This window comes from Thunnus albacares, chromosome 14 (genome assembly GCF_914725855.1).
Source record: "Thunnus albacares chromosome 14, fThuAlb1.1, whole genome shotgun sequence".
In the NCBI taxonomy this organism is placed as follows: Eukaryota; Metazoa; Chordata; class Actinopteri; order Scombriformes; family Scombridae; genus Thunnus; species Thunnus albacares.
Genome location: NC_058119.1, coordinates 3554420 through 3580145, shown reverse-complemented (window position 1 = coordinate 3580145; position 25726 = coordinate 3554420). Strand labels below are relative to the sequence as shown.

At 40.1% G+C, this 25726-nt stretch overlaps 2 protein-coding genes across 5 annotated transcripts in view; one reads left to right on the top strand and one right to left on the bottom strand.

The window, feature by feature from the left end:
• The window catches only part of ccdc85a (coiled-coil domain containing 85A), a 41435-nt gene extending 26933 nt beyond the window's left edge, over positions 1 to 14502 (bottom strand). For 3 of the 4 annotated variants that reach the window (XR_006407196.1, XR_006407197.1, XM_044373343.1), the window contains exons 1-2: positions 14264 to 14502; positions 12303 to 13392 (exon numbers count right to left, since the gene is read on the bottom strand). Coding sequence is in view for 1 of the 4 variants with exons in the window: in XM_044373343.1 (XP_044229278.1) it covers positions 12303 to 13392; positions 14264 to 14497 (1324 nt within the window). In the remaining 3 variants the exon portion in view is untranslated. Of the gene's footprint in view, positions 1 to 12291; positions 13393 to 14263 lie in introns of all 4 variants that reach the window. The other variant, XR_006407198.1, reaches the window with a different exon arrangement.
• A 419-nt stretch (positions 14503 to 14921) lies between these two features.
• soul2 (heme-binding protein soul2) lies at positions 14922 to 22360 on the top strand. The gene is made up of 5 exons (XM_044373344.1): positions 14922 to 14967; positions 20036 to 20215; positions 20349 to 20475; positions 21281 to 21449; positions 21731 to 22360. Exons 2-5 carry the CDS (start codon positions 20087 to 20089, stop codon positions 21900 to 21902), a joined length of 597 nt encoding a protein of 198 aa, XP_044229279.1. The 5' UTR covers positions 14922 to 14967; positions 20036 to 20086; the 3' UTR covers positions 21903 to 22360.
• Positions 22361 to 25726: the final 3366 nt, after the last annotated feature.

Sequence of the window (25726 nt, the reverse complement as noted above, 5' to 3'; positions counted from 1 at the left end):
CTGGACATGTGAGAAAATGAAGTGTACTCAAGCCAGACAGCATGCTACTAAATACGGTTGATTTCTGAGTGTGTTAATGATGCATACTGTTCTCCCACAATGCAGTGCATCAGTATTAAATTGTAGGAAAAATATTTTTCTGCATTTGTAAAGTTTAAGTCTGATTAGCATGCATATATATTGGTACACTTGTAGTGAGTTAGCTGTGAGTTGTATCTGAGCTGCACTTTTTTAAGCAAATTTCTTCACGTCAATAAATCTGCACCATGGAAAACCATGCTGCATTAACTACAAGCAGTTTCAGTTTGCACAACCATTAATGTCTAGACAACAATTAACCAGTCTTGATACTGAGAGAATGTCTAAATGTGATGATTACGAGGAAAGTTCTTAATTTAAAAAGGAGCTTTTTGTAATTTGTGGATGTTTATCTGGATTGGAGACATTACCGCTGGAAAGAGTGAATTGTGCTGACTCCAGTAACATTTGTATGACCCCTGTGCACTCCAGCCGAACTGAGTTATGACTCAGCAAAGAACAGATGTGATTTCTTACCCAAAAAACACGTCAGTCAGGTTAATTAGTGTCCAAGAAAACTGCATTTCACTTATTGTATACACAGCCTCTGAACAGAATATAAACGCAGGTAACACCTCACTCTATTTAATATCCTCACACTCACCAGTCTTAAAACAACTGCTCACTCTTTAGAGACGTGTGATCACCATCTCACAGCGGCGACGGAGAAACGATGATACTGAAATGAGCCTAACAGCGGCAGACAGAGTCGAGTCACTTCCCAGGCTGAACTCGCCTGGCACGGGAGGAGCAGTCACAGAGACGAGTCACAACCTATCACATCCTCACCCATCTAATGAGCACCCTGGACATTGGTACGGTGCTTTCCCCCTGAGGAACCAACGTGAACATGTGTGTGTCCAAGTGTGTGTGTGCACATGCTGCTGATGAGTACACCAGGAGTGTGTCTATATTGCATGCGAGTGTGCTTGCGTGTGACAAAGCTTTCTCATGTGCATGCCTCCTTGTGTGCATTTCCAAAGGGTTTGCATGTGTTTACATAAGCTTGTATACATATGTAATGTGCGTATGTCACTGACTCTGCCCTGCGTGTTTCAATCAGGTGAGATGTTGGGCTCCTAATGAAGCGCACAGAATCTTCTGTTCTCCTCTTATGCCAGAACAAAGACTTTATCCCAAATCAGCAGTCATTGGTACTGGAGCCTGCTTTGGGTTCTTGGCTGTGTGCAGAGCCTAATGAGTTTTGCAAACTAATTCTTCCCATCTGATTCAGCACATATGCACCAAGGGCTGGCAGCAACGCCAGCTGGGCTCAACAGAGCAGCTTCACCACAAAGAGGAGAAAAACTAATAGTAAAAAAAAAAAAAGTTATGCTTCTGAGTGAACGCTGCTGCAAAACACACGATCAGTTTACTAGTCATGCAAGTAGAAACTTTTGTACAATAACTTCTGAGGCTCTGGAGGAGCTTTGTCGAACATGAAAAAAAACACAATGATGTCATAGTGATGTCATCTCACCTGGAGGCTTGCAGACTAAAAATTTATAACAGAAAGTCTGTGTTACAAACCGGAGGGGTGGAGTTTGAAAGGTGTGCAGGTTTACCAGATAGGGAGCATCAAATAACGATACACTATCAGTTGCATTATGGGAAATGTAGGACTGAACAGATACACTTCTATTTTAATCAATACAGCTGTCACAGCCCACATAACTGCTCACATGTCACACGCTCTACATGTGCATAACCATGACCTGAAGCATATTTTCATGCTTCAAATCTATTTTCTTCTGTTTTATGCGCATAATACAGTGATTTTATGTTGGCCACCTACACAACACTGTACCTGAACTCATCCTGTTTGAAGCATAAAAATATGCTTCAGGTCATGGTTTCGCACATGACATGACACCACATGACATGTGTTCACTCCTTCAACAGTATACATGAGGGAGGCGAAATATTAGGATCACTTTTCAATATAATGCACTCCAGTACAGCACCACCACCCACTACCTCCTCAATAATAAACATAAAGTAGAATTATCACCTTTCTGACAATGTCAACAAAAACTGAAAATGTATAAATTAGAATTTATGGCAGAGCTAGCACTGTTGAGCCTCAAGACAAATAGTGTAACCAGCTGTCATCTATGAAACGTTCTGACTAAAAATAAAGCTTTCGTGCAGTTTTTAATGACTCGGTTTTCACAATGCAGACATTTTACACATTGATCAAAAACAAAAGTTTCAATTAATGAAAAAACTTTGATAAATCATCCTGCACTAGTCCAAAGTGTCACCACCACAACAGAACCACCACAAAGCCCTGTTGTGTTCCGCAGGTCTGTCCTTCGTTTGCTGATGACGGTACTTCTGACTGTGTGATGGTTCCCAGTTGGCATGAAAACACAGCAGCCACAGCACTTCTTGAAATTGTTGACTACATACAACAGACTGCTGTGTACAGGAGCTCTCATTCTGCAGTGTTATGCTGTATATACATGTATCGTATCTCATGATGCACAGGTATCTCATGAAAGCTCACAGTTAAAGTCAAGCCCAGTTAAACTCCAGCAGACAGCCTGAGGGTCACATTAGTTTTGGAAACAGCATGTATTGATACCAGTCCTGATATAAAAGGGGAAAATCACCCAGGGCCTTTTCAATTATTTAGTGCACTAAAGGCTGCAGTGCAGAGAGCCCATTGAAGTTAATGACCTCAATTTGTAAAGGTGCTGGCCCTTGATGGAGGAAGCTTAATGAAGATTTACACTGGCTGTGTGCAGGACAGCAACATGAGATGGAGAGCCGTAAAGAAAAGGTATTACATGCTGCTGGAGACGGTCCAGAGATGCGGAGTAGACAGATGTTAGCAGGAAGCAAATGGAAGTGAAATGAATGAGAGGTGGAGGAGACAGATGAAGGCAAGGCAGAAGATGAGGTGGGATGAGGGAGGAGCAGGGGAAAGCTAGCGACTGCGGAGAGAGACAGCGAGAATGAGCTACAGAGAGAATTCAGTCATTTACAGAGCAGATTAAAGAAGCAAAGGAAGAGCTGCTACTAATGATTGTTTTCATTATCGATTCATCTTGTAATTCATTTTTTGATTAACAGATTAATCGTTTCATCCATCAAATGTCACAACATTGTAAAAATATTCATCACAAGCTCCTAGAACCCAAGGTGACATTGTTAAATTGGTTGTTTCATCTGACCAACAATCCCACATCCAAAGTCAGTGTGTTTACATCAGAGCCTCAGTCAGGAGTTTAAATACTGAGGTCATGAGTCCCCACAAAACACCTGCTTACACATTCAACATCGCTACCTTAGCTCTAACTAAATAACTGTTTCCAAAGTTGGCTCAGTGTATGTCCATGTAATGCGTATTAGTAAAATTTTCTAGATTAAAAAAAAAATTGAATTACATTTTCTGAGTTTGTATTTTTCGTTCCTCAGATCAATATATAATTAAGATTTTGCAATGGTTTATTTTTAATTTTGTATTTATGGACTGTTGGAAAAAAGAAGAGAAATCCAAAAATCAAAAAATTCAGAAAATCAGTGCTTTTATTTCTATTCGTGTCTTGGGTTGCCTGAGTCACCCATCATCACACCTGCTTTCAAGCATTACATCTGGTCTCCTGACAGTCACGGCCGCTTATAGACAGCTACTGTAGGTGAGTTACACCATTTTTTTTCCCAACTAATTGCATACTGAGGATAGGCACCAACTCACATGAAGGTGTGCTCATGTAAATAAAGACATATACCATGTAGCTTGAGAGCTATATATTAGGGATGCACGATATTATCGGCACGTCATCGGTATCAGCCGATAAAAGCTCTAAAATGAAATATTGGCATTGGCGAATTCTGCCAATTATGAGAGACCGATATGTCGCCTTTTCCAATGCCGCCTGACTGTGCTTCCCTCAACGGACTTTGACACCCTACCGGTCACTCAGCTGCCCGTCAGACTAGCTGAGAGGCTAGCGGAGCGTTAGCTGCAGCACAGCCTGAGGGAAGTGGAACCTGCGGAGGAAACACCGGGACCGTCAAGGAGAAACAGTCCATCGATGAGCTGCTATGTTCAGCTGCACAGATAGGAAACACTTTGGCTGACAGGATGTACCACTCTGTTTGGAAAAAGTTTCTTCGTTTTGGTTTATAACGGCAGTTGGCAACCAGCGTATTAGGTGCATGACCACCACCTTCTGCTCCGGAGTGTGAACCAGAGATTAAATCCTCCACATTAATCCTGTCTGTCTAATAAACTCAAAGAAAACTCTACTGCTGCACCAACTTGGCAGGTTCATTAAAGCTTTAATGCTGAGCTCCTGAACTCCAGGCTTCCTAAGTTCTTCCTTCATATATTATCTTTCTTGATCATACTTACTACAATCTATGATTGCATGCATAGCTGGAAAAAAATATGTGCATATATTGGTATCGGCAATCGGCCACAATGAGTTGGAAATAACGACATATTGGATATCAGCAAAAAATCCAATATCATGCATCCCTACTATATATGGTGTATATATAGCTTTATATATTGTATATATTGGCTGGGATGAAAAAGCTAAATACACTGGCCTATTTTTTGCCATGTAGTTTATCCATACCTAATAAACACTTGCAGGTGCAGCTGCTGGCAGCAGAACAAAATAGCAAACAGCCATTCAGGTTATAGCAATTCACTATAAAATTAATTAGCCTCCATAAATGCCTAGCTAAAAGCCCCCCACCCAGCTGAGATCACTGCATGCTGTAAGTCAGACTGCAAGTAAAATGTTTCTCCAGCAGCTCAGTGATGTCTGATCATAGCTGGTTAAATCCAAATCTCTCTGTTCCCTGACACGTCTCCTGTGGCGATGCTTGCCAGTCCAGATGTTTTGGTGCAGCTGCCTCCTGCAGATGCTCTCATCTCAACTCAGGACATTCTCTCAGAACTCCTTCAGCATTTACACCGGTCTTCATAAACATGTTTCAGTAAAAGTTTGTCTCTGCTCAGATCTGTGTCACTTTGTTCTGGAATATTAAACAGTGACAACAGTGTTATATCAGAGCATCTTGAGGCTGAGACGATCTTAGTCCCATTGTAACTGTATGGGCTACAATCATCTCAACCTTAAGATGCTTTTGGGAAACAGGGCAGAGGTTAGGAGGTTAGAGAAACCTGATTTCCCAGATACATTTCTCCTGGAGAAAGACAATTCCTTGGTGATGTACGTATCACTGGGTTTGTACATGTGATCCACAACAAGTATGTCCATTTCAAAGGCCTCAAACAGGGAAAGTTTCCCTGTGACACCAGTGGAGCAGGATGAGACATATTACACTTAGCGATACAGCTTTGTATTTTAAATCATTTAATTCAAAGGTCGACAGAAATTTAGGGCTGAAGCTAATTATCACAGCCAATTATTTTCTTGATTAATCATTTGACCATCATAACATCAGTACAGTACAAAATGCCTATCGTAACTAACTAGAGCCCAAGATGATGTCATCAAATATCTTACTTTGCCCAAACAACAGTCCTAAACCCCAAAATATTTAATTAACTACAATTTTAAGACAAGGGAGAGCAGATTGTGAAACAAATTATCACATTTCAGAACCTAAACAAGGGTATCTTTGAATTATTTACTTTAAAATGACTTCTGCCGATTTATTTTCTATCAACTATCATTGAGCAAAAAATTAAAACCCCCACAAAGTTGCTTCTAAATAAGTTGGTTTCTACAGCTGAACTTTTCACTTTTTGTACAAGTCAGACACAGAAAATAGTGTGTATCAGTCCAAACGCTCTGAAGCACACACACACACACACACACACACACACACACACACACACACACACACACACACAAACACACACACAAAGAAAATCTGGAAGCAGTGTCTTGGATAACTAATACACTTCAAATACATAAACCATGATTCTAAAATGAGGTCAGGGGTATATGACCTGCTACATGTTTACACAGACTTACAGTAACCATGTCACTGCACTGCATCTTAACACATTGTCCAATTTCTTGATTTCTCCAAGTAACCTTTGTAGGTGTAAACACACTGACTAATGATTCACTTACTATCCACAATCTAGCCCCTTTGATATCTACTACATCACTCAATATTAACAAATGGAACAGCTTGCTTACTGGAAGATATACTTCCTGATCTCATTACCTGCTGCTGATGAACACTCGCTCATTCTAGAGCTCAATTGATCAGTCTGGTTGCAACTGATCTTAAAAGTCATGTTGTCCCTCCCCTGTCTTATATAAGTGACGGGTGAAAGTAGAGCTGCAACAACTGGTCGATCGACTAGTTTAGAATTAATCACCAACTATTTTGACAATCGATTAATCGTTTTGAGTCATTGAGTCATCAAGAAAAAAAATTCTCTTGAACCAACTTCTCAAATGTGAATATTTTCTGGTTTCTTTGGTCTTCTTTGATGGGATGAAATATAATTGGGTTGTGGAGTGTTTGTCAGAGTAAAAGACGACATTCGAGGTTGCATCTTGAGCTTTGGGAAATGGTTTTTCACCATTTTCTGACTTTTTATAGACCAAACGACTGATCAAGTAATTGAGAAATTGAGAATTGAAAAATTACAACAGATTTATCAATAATGAAAATAATCGTTAGTTGCAGGCCTAGGTGAACGACAGAACAAGACTGACAGAAGTGAGGAGAGTGTTCGGCTTGGGTGGAACCTGTTGCTTCTTTTAGTATCAGACAGGAAAAGCTCACTTTCTGACCAAGATTTTTATGCTCTAATAAACCCTTATTTTCCACCAGGGTGGAGAAGAAGAGGAGGAGGAGGGGAAATGGCAGTGTCAGGAAGAAAAAAAAAAGATTGATTGAGATGGGTTTTCTATTCAACAAAAGAAAGAAGCAGATGTGTTAATATGTAGACTCTCACCAAACGCTCAGCTACAGCAAACTGCTTGGATCCATCATCTCTTCTATCTAAATATTCCTGCTTCGTTTTAATGATAAAACTCATCATATTTGGACTCACTGGAGATAAGTTGTGGCAGGTGACACATCTTATTAAATTCAATGAACTTCCATGTTACTGCCACCCACAGTGTTCCAGAAGATGCTAATTTCGTCCTCTGCATCCAAAAATTTCAGCTCCATGTGACATCCAGTGTCTGAACATCACAATTTAAACTGTGCTCCATGTCAGCAGGGCGTCAAACGAATCTATTTTTCACTGAACCGCACAGTGTTTTCTTGCAAGAATCCCTCTGAGCCCTACCAACCAGAAAAAGTGAGGAGAGCTGGGATTTACTCCACTTTTAACTCTTAACAGCAACTACTTAAAGCATGTATCACCTGGTAGTAAAATGCATAAAAAGTAAATGCATCATCTCAGTTTACCGTACAGTACATCCAGCTGCTATTGTTTCCTGGTAATAGCTGAGTCAGGGATCCTGCGTCCACCTACAGTAAGGTACAAAGCTATTTCCCATGGCCTCAGCTGTAATATAGAGCGCTTCCACTCAGCACTATAGAAATCATTACGGCTGCTGGACTTCCACAGTACAGCTCCGACACGCTCAAGTTTCAGTAATACAGACAATTGGGCTGAACTGTAACCTCCATGTGCAGCTGTGAGTGTTAGTGGTTACAAAGATTTTCAAAGGTGCAAAGAGCGTTACATCATTCAACATACTGCAAACTAGTTAAAAATGCCCTGTTCAGTTTGCCACCCAATAGCATTCCTGAATTCCAACATTTCCTCCCAGCTTACTGTTGCTGTTTCAGATTATCAGCTTCACTGTGCAGAATGATATATGTGCAGAGTTTGTTTTCACATTCCACTGCTGAAAGTGGAAAGTTTCTCTGTGCTCACTGTTTGGAAGCCAGTCCTGGTCCAATATTCAATCCACACAAGTGTTATGTGGAAACTTGAAGCCTCCAGTGCATAAACACTGAGAATGGAGCTTACAGTGAAGGGTTAGGGTTGGAAATATCTTGTGTCCAGCAATTGAACTTTTGAAATGAACAATATTTGCATATTTATAGATTTTGGATTTTTCAATGATGGAGAGGGAATAGATGGAATTTTAAGGTTTTTAATGAGATAATGGTATATTAGTAGAGAATTTTTTATATATCTTACAACACTCCTGAAATTTACATGACACAAATGTCTAGAGAGAAGATGTATCACTCTGTTGGAGTCATTGGAACTACAGAAACACTTGCAATTGATCAGTCGAGTAACAGAGTGGAGCTTCTTTCCCGACAAATGATATTTGGTTGAGTACAGACACCAGCAGCAAAGAGCACACAAACCCATGAAGTTAGTCACAGAATTAACACCAACAATAGTCAATGTTGACGTTTGTCATTTTAACCGGAGGAAGTGATGGTCAGCGACAGCTAAAAAAGAGAAGTTGCTAGCTTAATGTTTTGTACATCGGAACTCTATGCCAATGAAAAAGAGAGAGTGTTTGGTGAATCTGTGTATTTTGCCAACCAGGATGTCAGAATTCAGAGTCAATCTTGTGTTTAAATAATTTGCTCACATATCAGCAAAATCCTGCTTGTAGGTTGTTGTAAAGCAAAGCAGTGCTGCAAAATTATCAGGCTGAGGTGGACAAACCACAGTAAATTAATGAAATGATCTGGATTTAATCACCTTTATTTAAGCCGATACTGATTCTTTAAATTATGTCCAGATCTGCCCTGATACAGGTCCTGAGGATCAGCTCAGGACATCTCTAGTAAGTACAGTAGGTCAAAGCAGGAATTCAGTCAGGAAGATGTGATGGATCCGATTTGACTGTCCTACATAAGAAATTACTACTGACAGTCTGAAAACAAAACAGGTTGCCTGTTTAATCCTTAATTTGCTACATACACTGTCAGTTACGGTACACCACTCATTGGCAGTAAAAATGCCAGTTTGCTGGCACACAGCTGCGATTCTTGCTGAGCACCTGCATAAAAATAGAGCCATTTAGAGTTTTTTCTTTTGTCATCCATCTGTACATCACAGTACTAAATTTAGTGAAAAACCTCGATTATATCTTCCTGCTACGTGGATGCACAATGCCTCAGTCTGCAGCTGGTTGCTGTATGTTGAACTCGTGTAATGAATGCACGCTAGATTTCCCTTACGCAGGGTTCTGGAGCTCTGCAGTATGATAGTCCCTCTCAGCTCTGCATACTGCAAAAAGTATTACATACAAACAGCCAATGATCACAAAAGAAGGCATGAACGAAGAAATGCACAGAACCTGCTCCTCCTAAACACCTGATATACTAACAACCTGTTTTAAGCAAGTCTCCTGTGTGATCGCAGCCCCAAAAAACAGCTCTCAATTAAATTCTTTTCCGCATTTCAAAAGATGATTAAAGTGAGTTGAGGCAGTTTTACCCTCCACAGTGTCCCCGGACGCAACACATTAATTCAGTCATGCTCGTCACGCTCAAAGTAAATGCTTAGAAACACACAAAAAAAACATAGCACAAACAGCACAAGGGAGCGCTTTAGAATATTTAATAGCAGCAAAATTAAGTCAGGCTTAAAAGCCACACAAATGTATTTATTTCACACCCTTTCTGCCATTTCAAAACATAAAATGTGTATTTCGCTGTCATATTGGAGCCTTTTAAAGGGTGCATGTAGGAAAAAATCTTGAGCAACTGTCAAATGTGAACTAATTAAAATGAGTGGACAGCTCACACACACACACACACACACACACAAATACACACGCTTCATGTGTGTTATCTACCCGCATGTCGACTGTAACCTGCTCGCTGTGCTTTCACCTTTGCTTTGAACACTACTCCAGCTCACCTATGTAACCCTGGAGACTTGCATCACCCATGTTCCCCTGCTCACAAACACACACAGATGAGTACACCTCTCACACTCTCTTTCCAATATTGCATGTACTTGTGAATATGTGATCATAAATTTTACTCCTAAACTGGGTCTAGGCTTAGTTGAGATCTTGAGACTTTGTGTGAATGAACCTGACTTTGTGTTTCCCTTCCTTTATTAAACCAAGGTCATCCACAACTGCAGCTCAACACTAACAGCCTAAATCAAAACCAGAGAGTTTGATGGATGAAGGTGTAAGTGTAGCTTTACAGTATGTGCATTTACTAAATTCAGGATTGTATGCAAATGTGGATAAAGAAAAGTATATAGAAATTATCGTTCCTGAATAAACATTCATTACACATATTTTCACAGCTACCCAAAAACAGCTTACAGTATATGTTTAAAATAGTATAGCAATGGCCTCAGTGGCATCTGGTTCCAAATCAGTGAATGAAAGACCCAAGTATCACATTAAAGGAAAATTCTGGTTTATGTCAACCTGGCATGTTTCTTATAATTGTAGCCATTGTGACTCTGTGGTTTATACTATGGGTGAGCTTTGTGATAGAAATTCGGGAAACGGAGACTTGCACAAAACATCATATGTCAGAGCAAGCTGCTGAGCCCCCTACAACTTTCCAAATAAGCATAATGTCTACATGAAATTTCAAACACTGTCTCTGAGTCAGACTGAAAGCTAACTCAAAGCTAACTTAGCCGCCTGGAACAGCAATCACGGCCAACTGCATAGGGATCTACATCCACGGCAACTTGCTGGCTAACCTGTTAGCATGGATGGGAAATATGTCAGGTTGAAATAAACCAGAATGTTCCTTTCACATATCAAAACAACTAGCATAAAGATTAAATGATATTAATGGACTATTCTGAAGTTTTGAACTGAAAGCCTGCATAACTCACATTTTATGACATACAGAACTAACATCTAATTAAAATTTTAAAGGGGAATTATTATGCTTTTTCTTATTTTCAGTCATATATATAATTTTACAATGTCGGATGTTCATATTAAACGTGGCCAATGTGTCAGTTAATGAGGTAAATGTATGTAGAAGTAATCCCTGCAAGCAAAAAGCACCAGCTTCAGACTGCTCTCAACACAACAATGTTTTTTTTCTACTTTCAGCCCAAGCCGAGGTCAGCTTATGACGGATTTCTTTATATGGTCATTATTTCAAACACTTTTCTCTGTGACTAAAAGTAAACACTGATTTACACTGAATTATCCACCTGAATAAGCTATTGTAGCTAACGGCATGGGTATAGACTGCCAGGGCTACACGCCAGCTAACCAAACTAGTTGCCTATTCATCTGTGTATGCCTATTTGTTTAGTGCATGTGTGACGCTAGGGGTCACTGTCAATTTAGCATTTGTGCTAGAGTGGTAGTAACAAATAAGATTTATCTAAGTTATTGTCTTTTAAGGTAATTCATATAAACTAAGTGAAATACCCCCTGGACTAGCTATTGTAGCCGACTAATGGGTCACACTAACTTTGCTACTTTCTTTGTTAAAGAAAGTAAACACAGTAACTAGAAGTTAGCTACAAATGCTAATCCAAGAGGCTACTTCCTGTGTTTACTTTTGGTTGAACAAGACAAGCTTTTGAAATTATTTATGTAAAAATTCAAGTTTACTTAGAAAATGTCAAGTGCTTCACACTGCTTGCCCCGATATCTGTTGTTTTCCTTAATCACACCTTATAAGTCTCTACAACAGAGGTGGTAGAAAGTTAAAGATAAGTAAGTTAAGGATCCCCGGACATGTTGTAAGGCATATAAAGAATACTCTGCTTTGAATAATTATATGTGTCTAATATGGTTGTACAATGTGCACTGGAGGCTGCAATTTTCTGCATCACACTGGTGTAACTTGCATACTGGAGCACAATAGCTTCCAAACTAGTTGTGATGTCACAAATCCTGCACATAGGCCTACCCCTTAAACTCAGATTTTTAATGAGCACAAAGAAACATTCCACTTTCAGCACATTAATGACAACACAGTCTTCTAGTCTGAAACTCTGCAAATACATCATTCTGCACAGTGAAACTCAATCATCCAAGTGAAGTAAACACATTTTTGAGTGGGGGGGGGGGGGGGGGGACTTTAAAGTTAGCATGATCCGTAGTCATAATAGCCACAATTGTGAGAATAAGACCTGGGTTGGAAAATATTGGAATTTTCCTTAAATATAAAAAGCCTTTAATTTGAGGTACATTTTCCCAACTGTCATATCTATCATTTTCAAAGCCAGATAAACTTATATTCTGGTGTAACCTTCTGTAAATTTAATAATGTTCTTATTTGTGGGTCGTGAATGTGTTATGATTTGAAATACAACATAAGAGTTACCCTGTGCCTACCGTTGTACAGACTCTGGGGGGCCATCTCCTCTCCTGCTGCCCTCCTCTGAGCCCCGTCCCTGCCAGAAGAGACACTGCTATACCTCCCCTTGCCGTGCTCCACCCCAGGGCTGTGATGATAGTGGTGGTGGTGGTGCCGTATAGACTCTGGACTCCCCACGATCACCCGCCCTTTCCTCAAATGCTCAGGCGTGCCCATCACTGCATGCTTGGCCTCGGGACTCCCACAGCCTGCCCCCGCCGAGTTAACCGATCTCTGACTCAGCTCTGGGCTGGACTTGACCGAGCCCTTCCCACAGCCTGGTGATGCTTGCCCTGAAATGAATAGCTGTTTCTGGGCCAGTAGGTCAGAGCTGCAGGGTTTGGGGTGGGAGTCACATGGTAGCCTGGTGGGGGACTTGCTGTGTTTCTCCGGGCTGTGTCCTCGGAGGCCGCGAGGGTCCAGGTTGGTGAGGGACCCCCCGCGGGGGCGGCAGGACTGGGGGAAGGTGTGGTACTCTGGGGTGGAGCTGTGCCTCCTGCCCGTGGATTCATACACGTCTCCCGGTTTGTGGGGGTGGTCCGAGGAAACACATCTCAATCCAGATCCAGGGCTGGCATTGGAGCCCAGGGGAGGGGGTTTGTGGTGGGGGTTGTCGGGGCTATCTGTGCTCCCTGCACTGGAGGTGCTGCTCCCATCCCCGACGTCCCGCAGCAGGCCGGGTGCCGGGACGCCTCCCCCCAGCTGAGACAGGCTGCTCTGACTGTCGATGGAGCTCCTGCAGCCGGGGCCTCCGTGCCCACCCACACCACCACCTCCTCCTCCCCCTCCCCCTCCTCCTCCGGCTACAGCCACAGCCCTCTCCTCCTCCAGCATGAGGCACACCTCCTTCAGTTCCAAGTTCTCCCGGATGACCTCCACCTGCCGCTGCTCCAACTCCTTCAGCTTCTGCAGGTAGATGGCCACCTCCTTCCTCATCAGGCCTGCACTGTAGCGGCCCAGACGCTGCCACTCACGCGACACTCGCTTCCCCTTCTGCCGGTCATCATCCAGGAAGCAGCACAGGTCCCGCAGCTCCTGGTTGTCCTCCTGTAGTTTCTGGTTCACGTCCTGGTTTACATTAGAATGCACACAAAGCAGCACAGTGAGGTATTACACGTACATGCTGGCTGTGACTGATCATTGTGGTGAATGAGAGGAAAAATATTCCCATCATGCAGCTGCATGTGTGACGTGTTTCTTGTAGAGCTGAAATCAATTAATCAATAGTTGATCTAAAGAATATTGACTCAGATGATTAAGTGATATTAGTCGTTTGAGTTGAACTTGCTGAACATTCACTGTTGCCAGCATCCTCGAATATGAAGATTTGCTGCTTTTCTTAATATGATCGTGAATTGAATATTTTTGGGATTTGGACTATTGGTTGGACAAAACGAGACATGCCAAAATGTCCCCTTTTCTGACAATTTATTAAAAAAATTTTAAAAACTCAGTTAATCAATAAAGTAACCTCATGAAAATAACGGCTAGTTGCAGTTTCTTGACACTGTCACAGAACTGAGAAGACTCTTGACATAATTGATTTTTCGTCAGTCCAAATCGATCTGGTGACTACATCAATAAACATTCATTTATGTTTGGACAAAATAGGGCGAAAATAATCATATTTTTAATAAGCCAGGGCATGGTCATTTCATCCAAATCACATTTTATATTCAGTAAGGGTATTGCAAAGTAATTTACAGTTGCATGCATCATTCTGTCTTTCATATGCAACAGGTTTATTTATTTATTTATTTATTTACTTATTTGGCGACCATTTTGACCTTAACTGAGAACCTGTAATTTTGGTGAGAAGGCTTTCTGTCTATCAAATCCTGAACATCACACAGTTCATTATAGCCTAAACGTTAGTGTAACCTAAAACCTCAGGGCCCCTGGTAGATCCCGGCTCCCCGGGGTCCCCCACCCATCTCACCTTCAAACTCCGTATCTCGTTCAGGTGCTGCTGGAGCCTCCGGTTCACCTCCCGCATCAGATTGCCGTGCTCCACTATGACGCTCCTCTTCTCCGCCTCTGCCCTCCGCAGCCGCCGCACCAGCTCCTCTTTGCCCCACTTCAGCAGCTCCTCGTCGGGTATTTTGGAGATGTCGTCCGCCGGACTCTCTGCGCTTTTGGAGAACTGCGGCTGATGCGGTGCGCCTTTCTCCATCCTTTTAAACTCCAGTGGAGGTTGAATAAAAGTACTGTGTGTGGTGAATTTCAGAGAACAAGACACTAAAGCAAACCTTCAAATACAGGGACAACACTTATCCAAACGCTGCTCAGGTTCCCCCCCACCCAACCTTCTCATGTCCGTGGAATTACATCGCTTTCATTTAGGCTGTGCCTCTCTCCCACGCCCATGCTGCAGCTCCGATATCCACCCGGTGCCCTGCTGCTATATCCCTACTGTTAGAGCATCAGTCTGCATGCTGCTGTGTCTCCGGCTGAGCCCTTGGCCGGCTTGGCGGGGCGGTTTCTCTCCAGGTGCATGCCGGCCGTCTTGCGCACTCCCGCTGCTCTGTGCGCACTACCGCTGTCCGACCGCCGGGGTGGAGGACAGCAGGAGGAGGAGGAGGAGGAGGAGGAGGACTGGAAGGGGAGGTTGCAGGTGCATACCCGGAGAGCCAGGATGATAAGGTGCGTGAGTGTGGAGAACAGATTCTCTGTCTCTCGCTCCTTCACCCGCTCCCTCTCCTGACACGTCTTTGTGTTGTTGCGCCATCTGCTGTGGCTGTAAGGTATCAGGACACTACTGCACAGCTTATTGCTCAAGGTGATAATAACATAATAACAAGAAAAGTTTAAAGATCTCCTCCAGACATGTTTTAAGACATGTAAAAATACTCTTCTTTGACTATTAATTTCTGTCTGATATGTTTTTTTTCCTTCAAAAGTTCAATTACCTTGTTAAAATTCATAAAATTACAAATGATTCCATCTCCCTCATTGAAAAATACAAAACCTATGAATATACAAAGCTCATAACTAGGTATCAATGAAATTATGACACATGACAAAAACTGATTTATACAAATATACAGATGATATGACCCTTGCTGGCTTTTTGTATGCAGCTGATGAGAGTTGGTGTATCTGAACCATGTGACTGCCCTCCTCACACTGGAGCTGCACTCAGTAAAACAAAAGAACTGATGATGTGCTCTAAACAGGACACCAGCCCATCATAATCAATAGTCCACCAGTGGAAACTGTAGACAACTTTATAGGAACATTATCTCTCTGTTAATGGATTATGTTTTTTCATAAAACAAGTAGTTTGAATGTAAGCCAGTAAGTTTTACAGGGAGTCTATAAATCTCTTATTGATAGTGCTTTGTTGTATAATAGCACTGCATGGTATGGTAAACTGGGGCCCATCTCACCAAAGTTGCAACTTACATGCTGCAACATGCAACATGAGATAATTTTCTCTCTTCTTCATGTTGACACATTCAACTAATGAAAAGAAACACCATACTTGCAAACCATGCATGAACATGCACTGTGTCATTGCTGATCACATCATTGTTGATCACTTGGGAAACAAGACGCTGACACCATTTGCGATCAGTGTGTAAACAGTACTCGCTTGTGAAACGGGCCCATGAACAATAAATACAGAAGTTAGCTGACGAGTCTCATCAATGCAGCCAGTGAATTAATCAGAAGGCCATAAAGCCAGTTAAGGGCTGTTTAGGAACAGAGACTGGGAAGGAACGCTCTGTGTAGTCTTTTATCCCACAGGCAAGTGTCATGCTCAATTCTGTGAGGTGTTTTTTTAGATTTAGTGTATTGTATTTTATTATCTGGAGTATTCATACTGTCAGTGTTGTTTGTATGTGGTGTGTGTGTGTGTGTTTTAATGTTTGAATGAACTGTTGGATGGCCCAAAGACAATTTTCTACTTTTGTGGGAAAAAAAAGTTGTAAAGTTCACCTGCTATAGACCCTTTTTCACAGCAGACATTTTGGCTTGTCAGAGCATGAAAAGCACAGGTCGAATTAATATAATTAATGATGGCTGCATTCCATTTAGATGAGTCACTTCCAGGGCACTGCCGAGCATGCTCACTCACTGACATGGCATCCTGGGACATTTAATGGAATGGAGCCATTGTTACTGTTATTATTTACACCTGTGCCTTTCCTGCTTTGACAAAATGTCTGCTGTGAAAAGGATCCATTTTGGGTGATGTGAACTCTCCCCTCTTTTAGAAGACGTTGGCCTATTCAGATCTTTTACTTAAGTAAAACTATCAGTACCAGCCTGCACAAAGGCTCCATTAGGCCAACAAAAAAAAGTCCTTCATTTGAAATCTTACGTAAGTAAAAGTACAAAATATTATCATCATAATGGACTTTAAGTATGAAAAGTATAAGAACTCATATGCAGAACAGTCCCTTTTAGAGCATATATTACTATGTAAATCAACATGTAAGCAGCATTTAAATGTTGCAACTGATCTGAGAGGAGATATATTAAATACAGTTAGGTAGTTTTATTTTATTTGTTGATGTTTTGTTTGTAAAATCTTACCAGTAACCAGAGATCATGTAAAATCAGTTAAACTTGGTTCAGGTCTCCTTCCATCATACACACATTACACTTATTATTTATTGATATTACTTATTGCACCTTTAAAACATACCAGTGTCTCTTAAGACTGCTGGAGTCAGTTAGAATTGTAATGTGTACAATAATTATGCATATGAATGTGAAAACAGTGCAGAAAACAATGTTATAAAGCTGAAGACATTGAATTAGAAAGCACTCTTTCTGCAAGTGCAATATGAAATAGCAACTATATGCTGAATGTAGTCATAAACAGGTAGAAACTGAAAATCAATCACACACTTTGTTTGCCAGTTCACAAACATACACTTGGTTTGTAATATTTTATTGATATAAATGGTAAGAATAAATATCAGAGACACAGTTTGTGGTGTATCACAAACTACAATCATAAATTGAATCCTTACCTGTGTGTGTGTGTGTGTGTGTGTGTGTGTGTGTGTGTGTGTGTGTGTGTGTGTGTGTGTGTGTGTGTGTGTGTTTCACAACTGTGTGAAACTATAACATTAAAGGACAAGAAAGAACAAAGCATCACTGCTCAAATAAAATAATAAAATGACCATTATGAGCAATCCTTCTCCAGATAAAAACACTGAAAAACAAGATAATAACATACAGTATCTTTATGTACTACTATATGATTTAGAACATACTGTACAGTGCAGTCTGAAAGTAGTAGAGATATGTGTCATTACTTTGTCTCATGACATTGAAAAACTTTTCCACAGACCATTCTATAAACAGTTTTCATGGGGACAATTTCTTTTAATATTGGAAGTTTCTTTAAAAATCCCCTCTAGACATGCATTAAGACATCAAAAATACTCTACTACAACAAGAAGAAAAATACATTTTTGAGTGGAGGGGGACTTTAAACTTGGATGCTGACAAAGTTGGAAACTGGTAATTAACTAAGATATGACATGAATGCGGCATTAGATCAGGAGCCACTTAGCATACACCACAGAGGGATTGCCTTTATCAGCATATTGGAGTTTAAAAGATAATTACTTTGCCTAACATTAAAGGGGACTATTATGCTCATTCCCAGTCCTATATTTTTATTCTGGGACTCTACTAAAGGAGCTTTGCATAATTCATAGTTCAAAAATTTTTTGAACTTATTTATCTTATACTGGCACCTTATGCAGCCCCTCAGTTCAGCCTCTGTCTCTTAACAGGCAGTCTTAGCTCCTGTCTCTTTTAGGCCTGCCTCCTGATTAGCCCACTCTGTTCTGATTGGCCAGCTTTCCAGAGGCTGATGCAAACCCAGCATTTCCTGCTTTACTGCTCCAAATTAAAAGCTTTTCAATGACTAAATAACGGGACACATTTATTGCAAAGAATTTACAGGAAGTGAAACGTGCTCCTCACTGAATTAGCAGAGCTTCGTTATGGGCGCTAAAAAAACAGTTGACACAACAACATCTCACAGGGATTACTTCTTCAAATGTGTACTTCATTATTTGATACATTGGCCACTTTCAACATGAACATCTGACATTGTAACATTACAGATATGACTGAAAATAAGGAAAAGCATAATAGGTCCCCTTTAACTTACTCACTCAGCAGGAATGTTGACAAGCAGTTACTGTCAGTCACTGTCACTTCCCAGACCTTCAAGGATGTTTCAGTGAACTGAAGCTAAAACTAAGACTGAAAAATCTTTGGTAAGTTGAAATAAAATCATACACTAAGCCTTTTAATTAACAATATTAAGTAAGTAAGAGTCTGCAGCCATGCTGCAGCTCAGTAGCCTGGGCTTAGTAAAAGCTGCGTTTTAAGCTAAATGCTAATTTCATCATGCCAACTGGCTCAGAATGACAGTGTTAATGTGCTGATGGGTAATATATACAGTATACCATGGTCATCATCTTAGTATAGCCTGTTAAAGAATGCTAACATTTGTTAATTATCACTAAACAGCGCTGCAGTTAATGGGGATGTTTTGCAGTTTTGTAGGTATTTGGGCATAAACTGTAGGCTACTAAAAAAAGTATTTGACGTGAAAATTTGAAAAATGGTGTAAATTGATGATGCCACTTGATAAAATGTTATTACAATTCATCCTGTGGGAAACATGAGTCTATGTACCAAACTCCACTGCAAATCAACAAATATTTGTCATTTGACATTTCACTCTGGAACAAAAACCAGCAGCCGATCAACTGACATCGACCAACTTTGCAATCCCCAAAGATGCGCTGCTAGTGTGGTTAACAAGACATGGTAAATAAAAACAAAAATCCTGAATCTGAAATAAACATGTTTAAACTGTTAAACAGTTTCTCTTTTCAGCTGTTCTTTTTTTGCCAATTTCCTAATTGTGACTGTGCACCATTATCATTAATTGGCCTTAATCATCTATTAATATATCATCAATACACTGGTCTCCACTTTGCACATCCGAAGCCAGCTCTCTGCCAATATGCACATAGAACAGCTAATACTGACACACTCAAAATAAGCATGATGTTAGACAAAGTAAAACTTTAATTAACATTTAAAGAAGGGTATAATAACAATAACAATAATAATGATGTTAAAAAATTATTAAATTAAAGGTCAGAATTAAGCATAAATAAAGTTGTTGAAATTTGTAAAACTATAATCCTGCTGTCAGTTAATACCTAAATGCAGTGATATGTTGTGAACTGATGAAACAAACAAAAGATACACATACAGCATGTCTGGTTCACTTCTTCCTGTAGTACTGTGTGCACATGTGCCTACTCTTGTATCATATTGGCCTTGATCTTACTTAAAGTAAGCATGGCCAAGATGTCACTACTTTGAATGCCTGCTGAGGCTGTGACAACCCAAGACTCCTCACTGAACACTAACAGCCAGCAGATGGTGCAACAAGTTCCAGTCCTCACAGACCTGAAACATGTGCATGAAATCAAGAAATCACTCAGATAAAAACACATGCAAAACATCATTGATTTCATTTTTTCACCATAGGGGTGGCAGTTAATCATATCAAGAAGATATCAAAGAACTGCATGTGAAGCTTCGTGACTTGTGGCTGTGATAAAGTTCTCTGTCTGCCTTCCAAGAGGAAGAACAATGTGGGAGTGTCTGTGTGACCTGATAAACTGGAAACTTGAAATGTGACATTATCATTCAGTTCTTGTGGCAGCAGCTGCATCTGTGGTGTTGCTCTGAGGATTCCAGAAGGATGGAACAGCCGCTGTTTGTGCTCGTAGCTCTTTTCCTGGTGTCCTCATGCAAAGGACAGAGTTGGACGGCTCCAGATTTTTGCCATCAGCAAAAATGCCCTCAATTCACAGTGGTTGAGGCAAACCAGGTAGGTTTCAACAGTTCTCACACACACACACACACACACACACACACACACACACACACACACACACACTGTTGGTCTGGTCTTTTTTTAGAGTGTTTTTCTAAAAACTGTTTGATGTTGCTGTTGTCTACAGGATTTTGAGGAGCGTTTGTATGTTGCCACTGACTGGATTACCACCAAGATAGAAAGCAGTGACGATCGTGATGTAATGGCTGCACATTCAAGGCTGAAGGATTACTGCCAGAAACAGCAGAAAGCAGGTATGAAACCAACTGCTTCAATCATACGGTAGATAAGTTTTGTGATGCCAGGGGATAATTTGAACAGGATATTAGCAATGTGCTGTTGTTTAACAGGTGAAACAGGGATATCACTTGAATAACAGTTTTATAATGTTGATCATTAATGAACAAATTCCTGTTACAACATATATGTGAAGATCAAAACATCAGGTGTGAAATGTCACTGCATAGTAATTAATTATCTACTGTATGAGATTGTGAGACACAGCAAAGGCAAACAACAGTTTCTGTTTCTAAACAGTTTCTGTTTCACTTGTTCTTGTAACTCAAGTAATGAGAATCTCATCAACGGATGACGTATATTACTGACAGGAGAACAAAATGGTGGAGAAAGTAATAACAAGCCACTGAAATAAAGTCCTACATTCAGTTTTACACTCAAGAAATGTTTAATTTTGTACAAGTTTTAAATTCTAGAAATATTTAAATTAGTAGAAGCTTTACCTTCAAGAAATATTTAAATTTCTACAAATGTTACATTAAAGAAATGTTTACATTTGTTCAAGTTTTACATTCCAGAAAGGTTTAAATTTGTAACATTTATACCTTCCAGAAGTGTTTAAATGTGTGAAGGTTTCACCTTCAAGGAATATTTGAATTCGTACAAGTTTTACATTCAAGAAATGTTTAAGCTTCTTAAAGTTTTGTAACTGTTGACAACAAGATCAACCACATTCTCTTGAAACTTGCTTGGATTACTGCAGTGACACAAAATTGTCTATGTAAAGATCTTACCGTCTTGTACCATGTTTGTCTCCTCCAGGTTATGAGATCAGTGCTGACACCTGGCCTGGGCTGATCACCGTCAAAGAGGGTGAAGATGGCTCTGCTTTGACGATGTCTTGGTTCGTTCCTCCTGGTACAGCAAAGCCTGAAAACACTGATGAGTTAGTCACACTGCAAAGCAGACCTGAAGCCACTGTCTATGTCAGGTGAGCAGCAGCTACTTTCATCTTTCAACTCAGTGTTCTCCTGGAGACCCAAATGGGGTTTCATTAAACACTGTTATATTTGAAAACAGTTCACAAACTACCAAAAAGTAATAAGACAAAACAGATTTAAAAAAAAAAAGAGTTTGGATGTAGAAAACGAGAGAAGACAAACAAAGACTAGAGTCACACAGAAGAACAGAGAGAATGACTTTGACAAAGTATTTGTTGTAATCTGAAACTAACTGTTAATCATTTTGTTCTCTCATTGTTTCATATAAAAGGGTATTCGGTGGAATTCCAAGCATTAAGAAAGGCCAAGACAATGCAAAGTTTCTCCGTGACGCCTTGGCTAAAGCTGGGAAAACCTTTGATCCCAACACTTACTCTGGTGCTGGGTATGATTCCTATTTTTCTCTTACTCACCACAATGAGATCTGGATCTCTGCTGCCTGAAGTCAGCAGACGCCATCAGTCTAACCCAGTACGTGGGTTATATAATCAATACTGGTCATACAATCACTGTGGTTCCTCTATAGTGTCCTTACTGTTTCCTTGTTTATTAGAAATCCAAATATAATGTAGCACAATCATTGGTACTTTTAACATGTATTGCACTTACAAATTCTGTATTCTACCTCTCTGCAGTAAAACAAAGAGACATATTGTATTGTAGGTTGCTAGCAGACAGACATCCTTGGATGCTTCTGTTGCATGATAGAAGCTGGTTTCAGGAATGTTGTGAATCTGCCAGGGTATTTACCAGCAGCCTGTCTTCCTTTTTACATACTGGTGATGATGTTTTTGTTGTCTGATTATGTTTTATTTTCCCAACATATCTGCTGTAAATCATAAAACTTGTTGATACACATCTGTCCTTGCCTTAAGTAAATAATAAATTGTTGACAATTTTATCTTTGTTTGCATGTGTTTGTGCAAGCTGTTCCTTCCTGTATCTCTGTTGAACAGAGTGTTCACGACAGGTCAACCTTAAAGGGGCTCCCTGCCAAAACTACAAGTAACCTAATTGGCCAAAGGCATGTCTCCCATGACACAGAAATGTGATCATTATCTGCTTCTCCTTCCTGGTTTAACTTGTTTTTACAAAAACAAACATCTGTCACCCAAGACAAAAAGAACCCAACTAGAAAAGAGAGGAGCTGTGGAGTTCTCAAGTCACCAAAATGATCAGAAGAAATATATTTACAGAAACTGATTAATTCCTGCACTATCTGGCTCACCTGGAGTGTGGTGCCACATATTCAACACTAGATGGGGCTGTAGGTATGGCTAAGAAACTTGTCACATGCTGAATCACATCATTTGTTCAGTCAAGTACATTCAATCTCATGTCCTAGCAATCTCATGTATGAAGCTTTTTGGGCAAGTCAATCAATATGTGACATTGGATCAGTTGTGAAGTACGCTTGCACTGTATATAAAGAGGGCTAAAAAAGAGGCCAAAACAAACATGTCTGTAATTAAATCACATGAGTAATGTTCTAAATGAAAGAGGCACTCCAACAATTTAACACATGAAGACAAGTTTGCTAGTCATGGGGAGTACTACTTTCTATTGTCTCCCAAAAGAGGAAATGGTCTTGGCTTGAAGGAATTTCAAGCACAAACATGTTACAGACACTTAAAAATATTTAAATATAAATTTTTAAAAATCCACAGAAACACTGGCCTAAATTGAAATAACACTATTCACAAAAACATGTACACTGTTAAAATTACAAGAGTTATAAAACATACATATTGGGTTAAATTAATGTGTGTAACATGCTTGCATAAGGGAATCCTGTACCTGTGACAGAATGGAAACAGGCTTTCTGTTGAAAAATGTTTCTCCAAGTCCAGGTTGAGATAACCCTGAGGGCATCACCATGTCCTCGTCAGATTTATTTTCTCAGACTTGACAAAGAATTCAGTAACTTATACTCACAGTTCAACAAAAGGTCCAATAAAATCCTACTGGTCTGCCAAATAACTGTTACACAGGATGGACTTAATGTTAGCTCAAAAAAATGAGAATAGTATTCCTAGAAATGGAGGCACTATATGTGCACAGACATTTGCAACATGCAAAGACATTGTCAACAGTATGTGGAGCCCTACCTATTTATAAGAAACGACCTGTCTAATGTCATGACCATGGATGGTAACCGGGCTATGATCTCCTGCAAGGTTTTCTCAGTTTTACAGACAATGATGTGCAAATGACTTAATTGTGACTCTGAAGGAATTTTGTCAACTCCTGATGACTCTGATGATGTCACTAGCGTTATGTCACTAAAGTTGGTGTTCTCCCCGAACACCTTCATCAGGTCAAACTTTTAATTTGTTCAAGACTTTGTTTTATGACTGCAGAATTAATGACATTCCCATCAGTCTAATATAATTAGCAAACATTTGCAAGCTAACACCTTAAACAATATGCCAAAATGCTAGCATTGTCATTGTGACGTTTGTATTATTTAAGTACAGCCTCACAGAGTCACTAGCATGGCTTTAGACTCTTAGTATTGCTTTAATCTGTCTTTTGAAAATGTGTAGTCTTAATTCCAAACAATAACCCCTGATGAAATCATCAAGAGTGCTGTCTCCAGAGCCACATGATACAACTGCAGCTCACAGGCCGAGTAGTATTCCTCATGACAAGTGAACTTGAAGCGTAAAATTAGTGGAGTGATCCTTTGACATATTAATATCTCAGCAATAAGAGAGTCACAAAAATCCCTCCATTCAATATCTGCATCTACCATTAAATTAATGATGTGGAATAATCTCTTTGGCAAAATCCAAACGGAAGCCTTGCTCAAATTTTTGAAGCACTAATGCATTACCTCACAGATGGTGACTGTAGAGGAAACAGGGCTATATACCATCGACAGTAGCCAGCTATCATCAGTGTTAGCGCGTTGAGTGTGTGAGAGCAGGCTGGGGTTATCAAATTGTCTTCTCCTATCATGTACAGTATGAGTCATTGATATAGACCTACAGCATCTCCACAAGGCTCAGAAAACTCTGTTCTGCGTTCAGCTGTGTGGCAGGTTTCTCTAAGGGAACAGAAAGTAACCTTGAACCAGAGCAGCACATCACTGTTTCTCACCACAGGACCTTCATCCACTCAAAGGACACACTCAGTCACCACAGCAACGGTTTCTATAGCGGGAAACCAGGCCCAGTGCGTCAGGTATGTAATCACACTTTTATGGAAAGCTGGAATAAAAGTGGAGGAATGTGACTGTGTGACTCATACTTAATAAGGACTTACTCAACCATCAACCCTTTTACATGCCTATCAACTTTCTAAAGATGGAAGGAACATTCAGATTGAATTGATTAAACCTTTGAGATGAGAATTCAGTACATAGAGGAAATATATTAATTTTGCAGAACTTTAATTCAAATCTACCAGATTTACATGAAGACTAATTTTTACACAAACACCCTTGAAACTGTGTATGCACTGCTGTGTGTGCTGCAATGCACTACAAGCATTATCTGAAAGACATCTGACAGAGTTGACATCACTCTTCTGTGAAATGTAGTGCAGACAATACCAAGAAGCCCAACATATGTGTATGCTTTTTTTTTTTTATTTGAACTCACTGATAGCATCTTAAAGGAAGGGTTCACAATTTTTTAAGTCCATGCTAAAACAATAATCAGGAGCCCAAATGAACACTGGCATGTTTTGGCTTGCTATAATCATTCCTCCTGTTCATACTGACTATTAAGAGATCCCTTCATAATGCACTGTCAATGTGAGTGATGAAGGACAAAGTCTACAGTCCTCCTTCTGCGTTAAAAGGGGATTTTAAAGTTTATTTGAAGATAATATGAGACTTCAGCCGTCCAAAGTAGTCAAATCAAATCAATAGCTTTCAAAGTCTTTTTAGTGTCAAATTCTTTTTTGTTACTATCCTTCCACCGCAGCTAAGCAGGACGACACTTTCCGTTTAAACACAAAGAGAGAATAGTCATTAAGATTCATTCCCTTGGAATTTTGAATATCTGACTATCAAATTTAATGGCATCCCATCCCATATTGGTTGAAATAATTCAGTCCGGACCAAAGTGGTGGCTTTACCAACAGACCGACTGATTCTGTGCCTATACTATAAACCAGCAGCCAACACAGTATGCAAATACAGTATTTAGGCACACAAATTGGGCGTAAGACTTTTTTAATTTTACAGTACAAATGATACTCACTTATATTACTTCCCAAAAACATTACTGATTACCTGATACCTGCTTGTCTCTGGATA

Coding starts and splice junctions, on each gene's coding strand:
- soul2 (XM_044373344.1), top strand. CDS start 20,087: ATGGAACAGCCGCTGTTTGTGCTCGTAGCTCTTTTCCTGGTGTCCTCA. Junction 20,476..21,280: donor CCAGAAACAGCAGAAAGCAG/GTATGAAACCAA, acceptor TGTCTCCTCCAG/GTTATGAGATCAGTGCTGAC. Junction 21,450..21,730: donor GAAGCCACTGTCTATGTCAG/GTGAGCAGCAGC, acceptor TTCATATAAAAG/GGTATTCGGTGGAATTCCAA.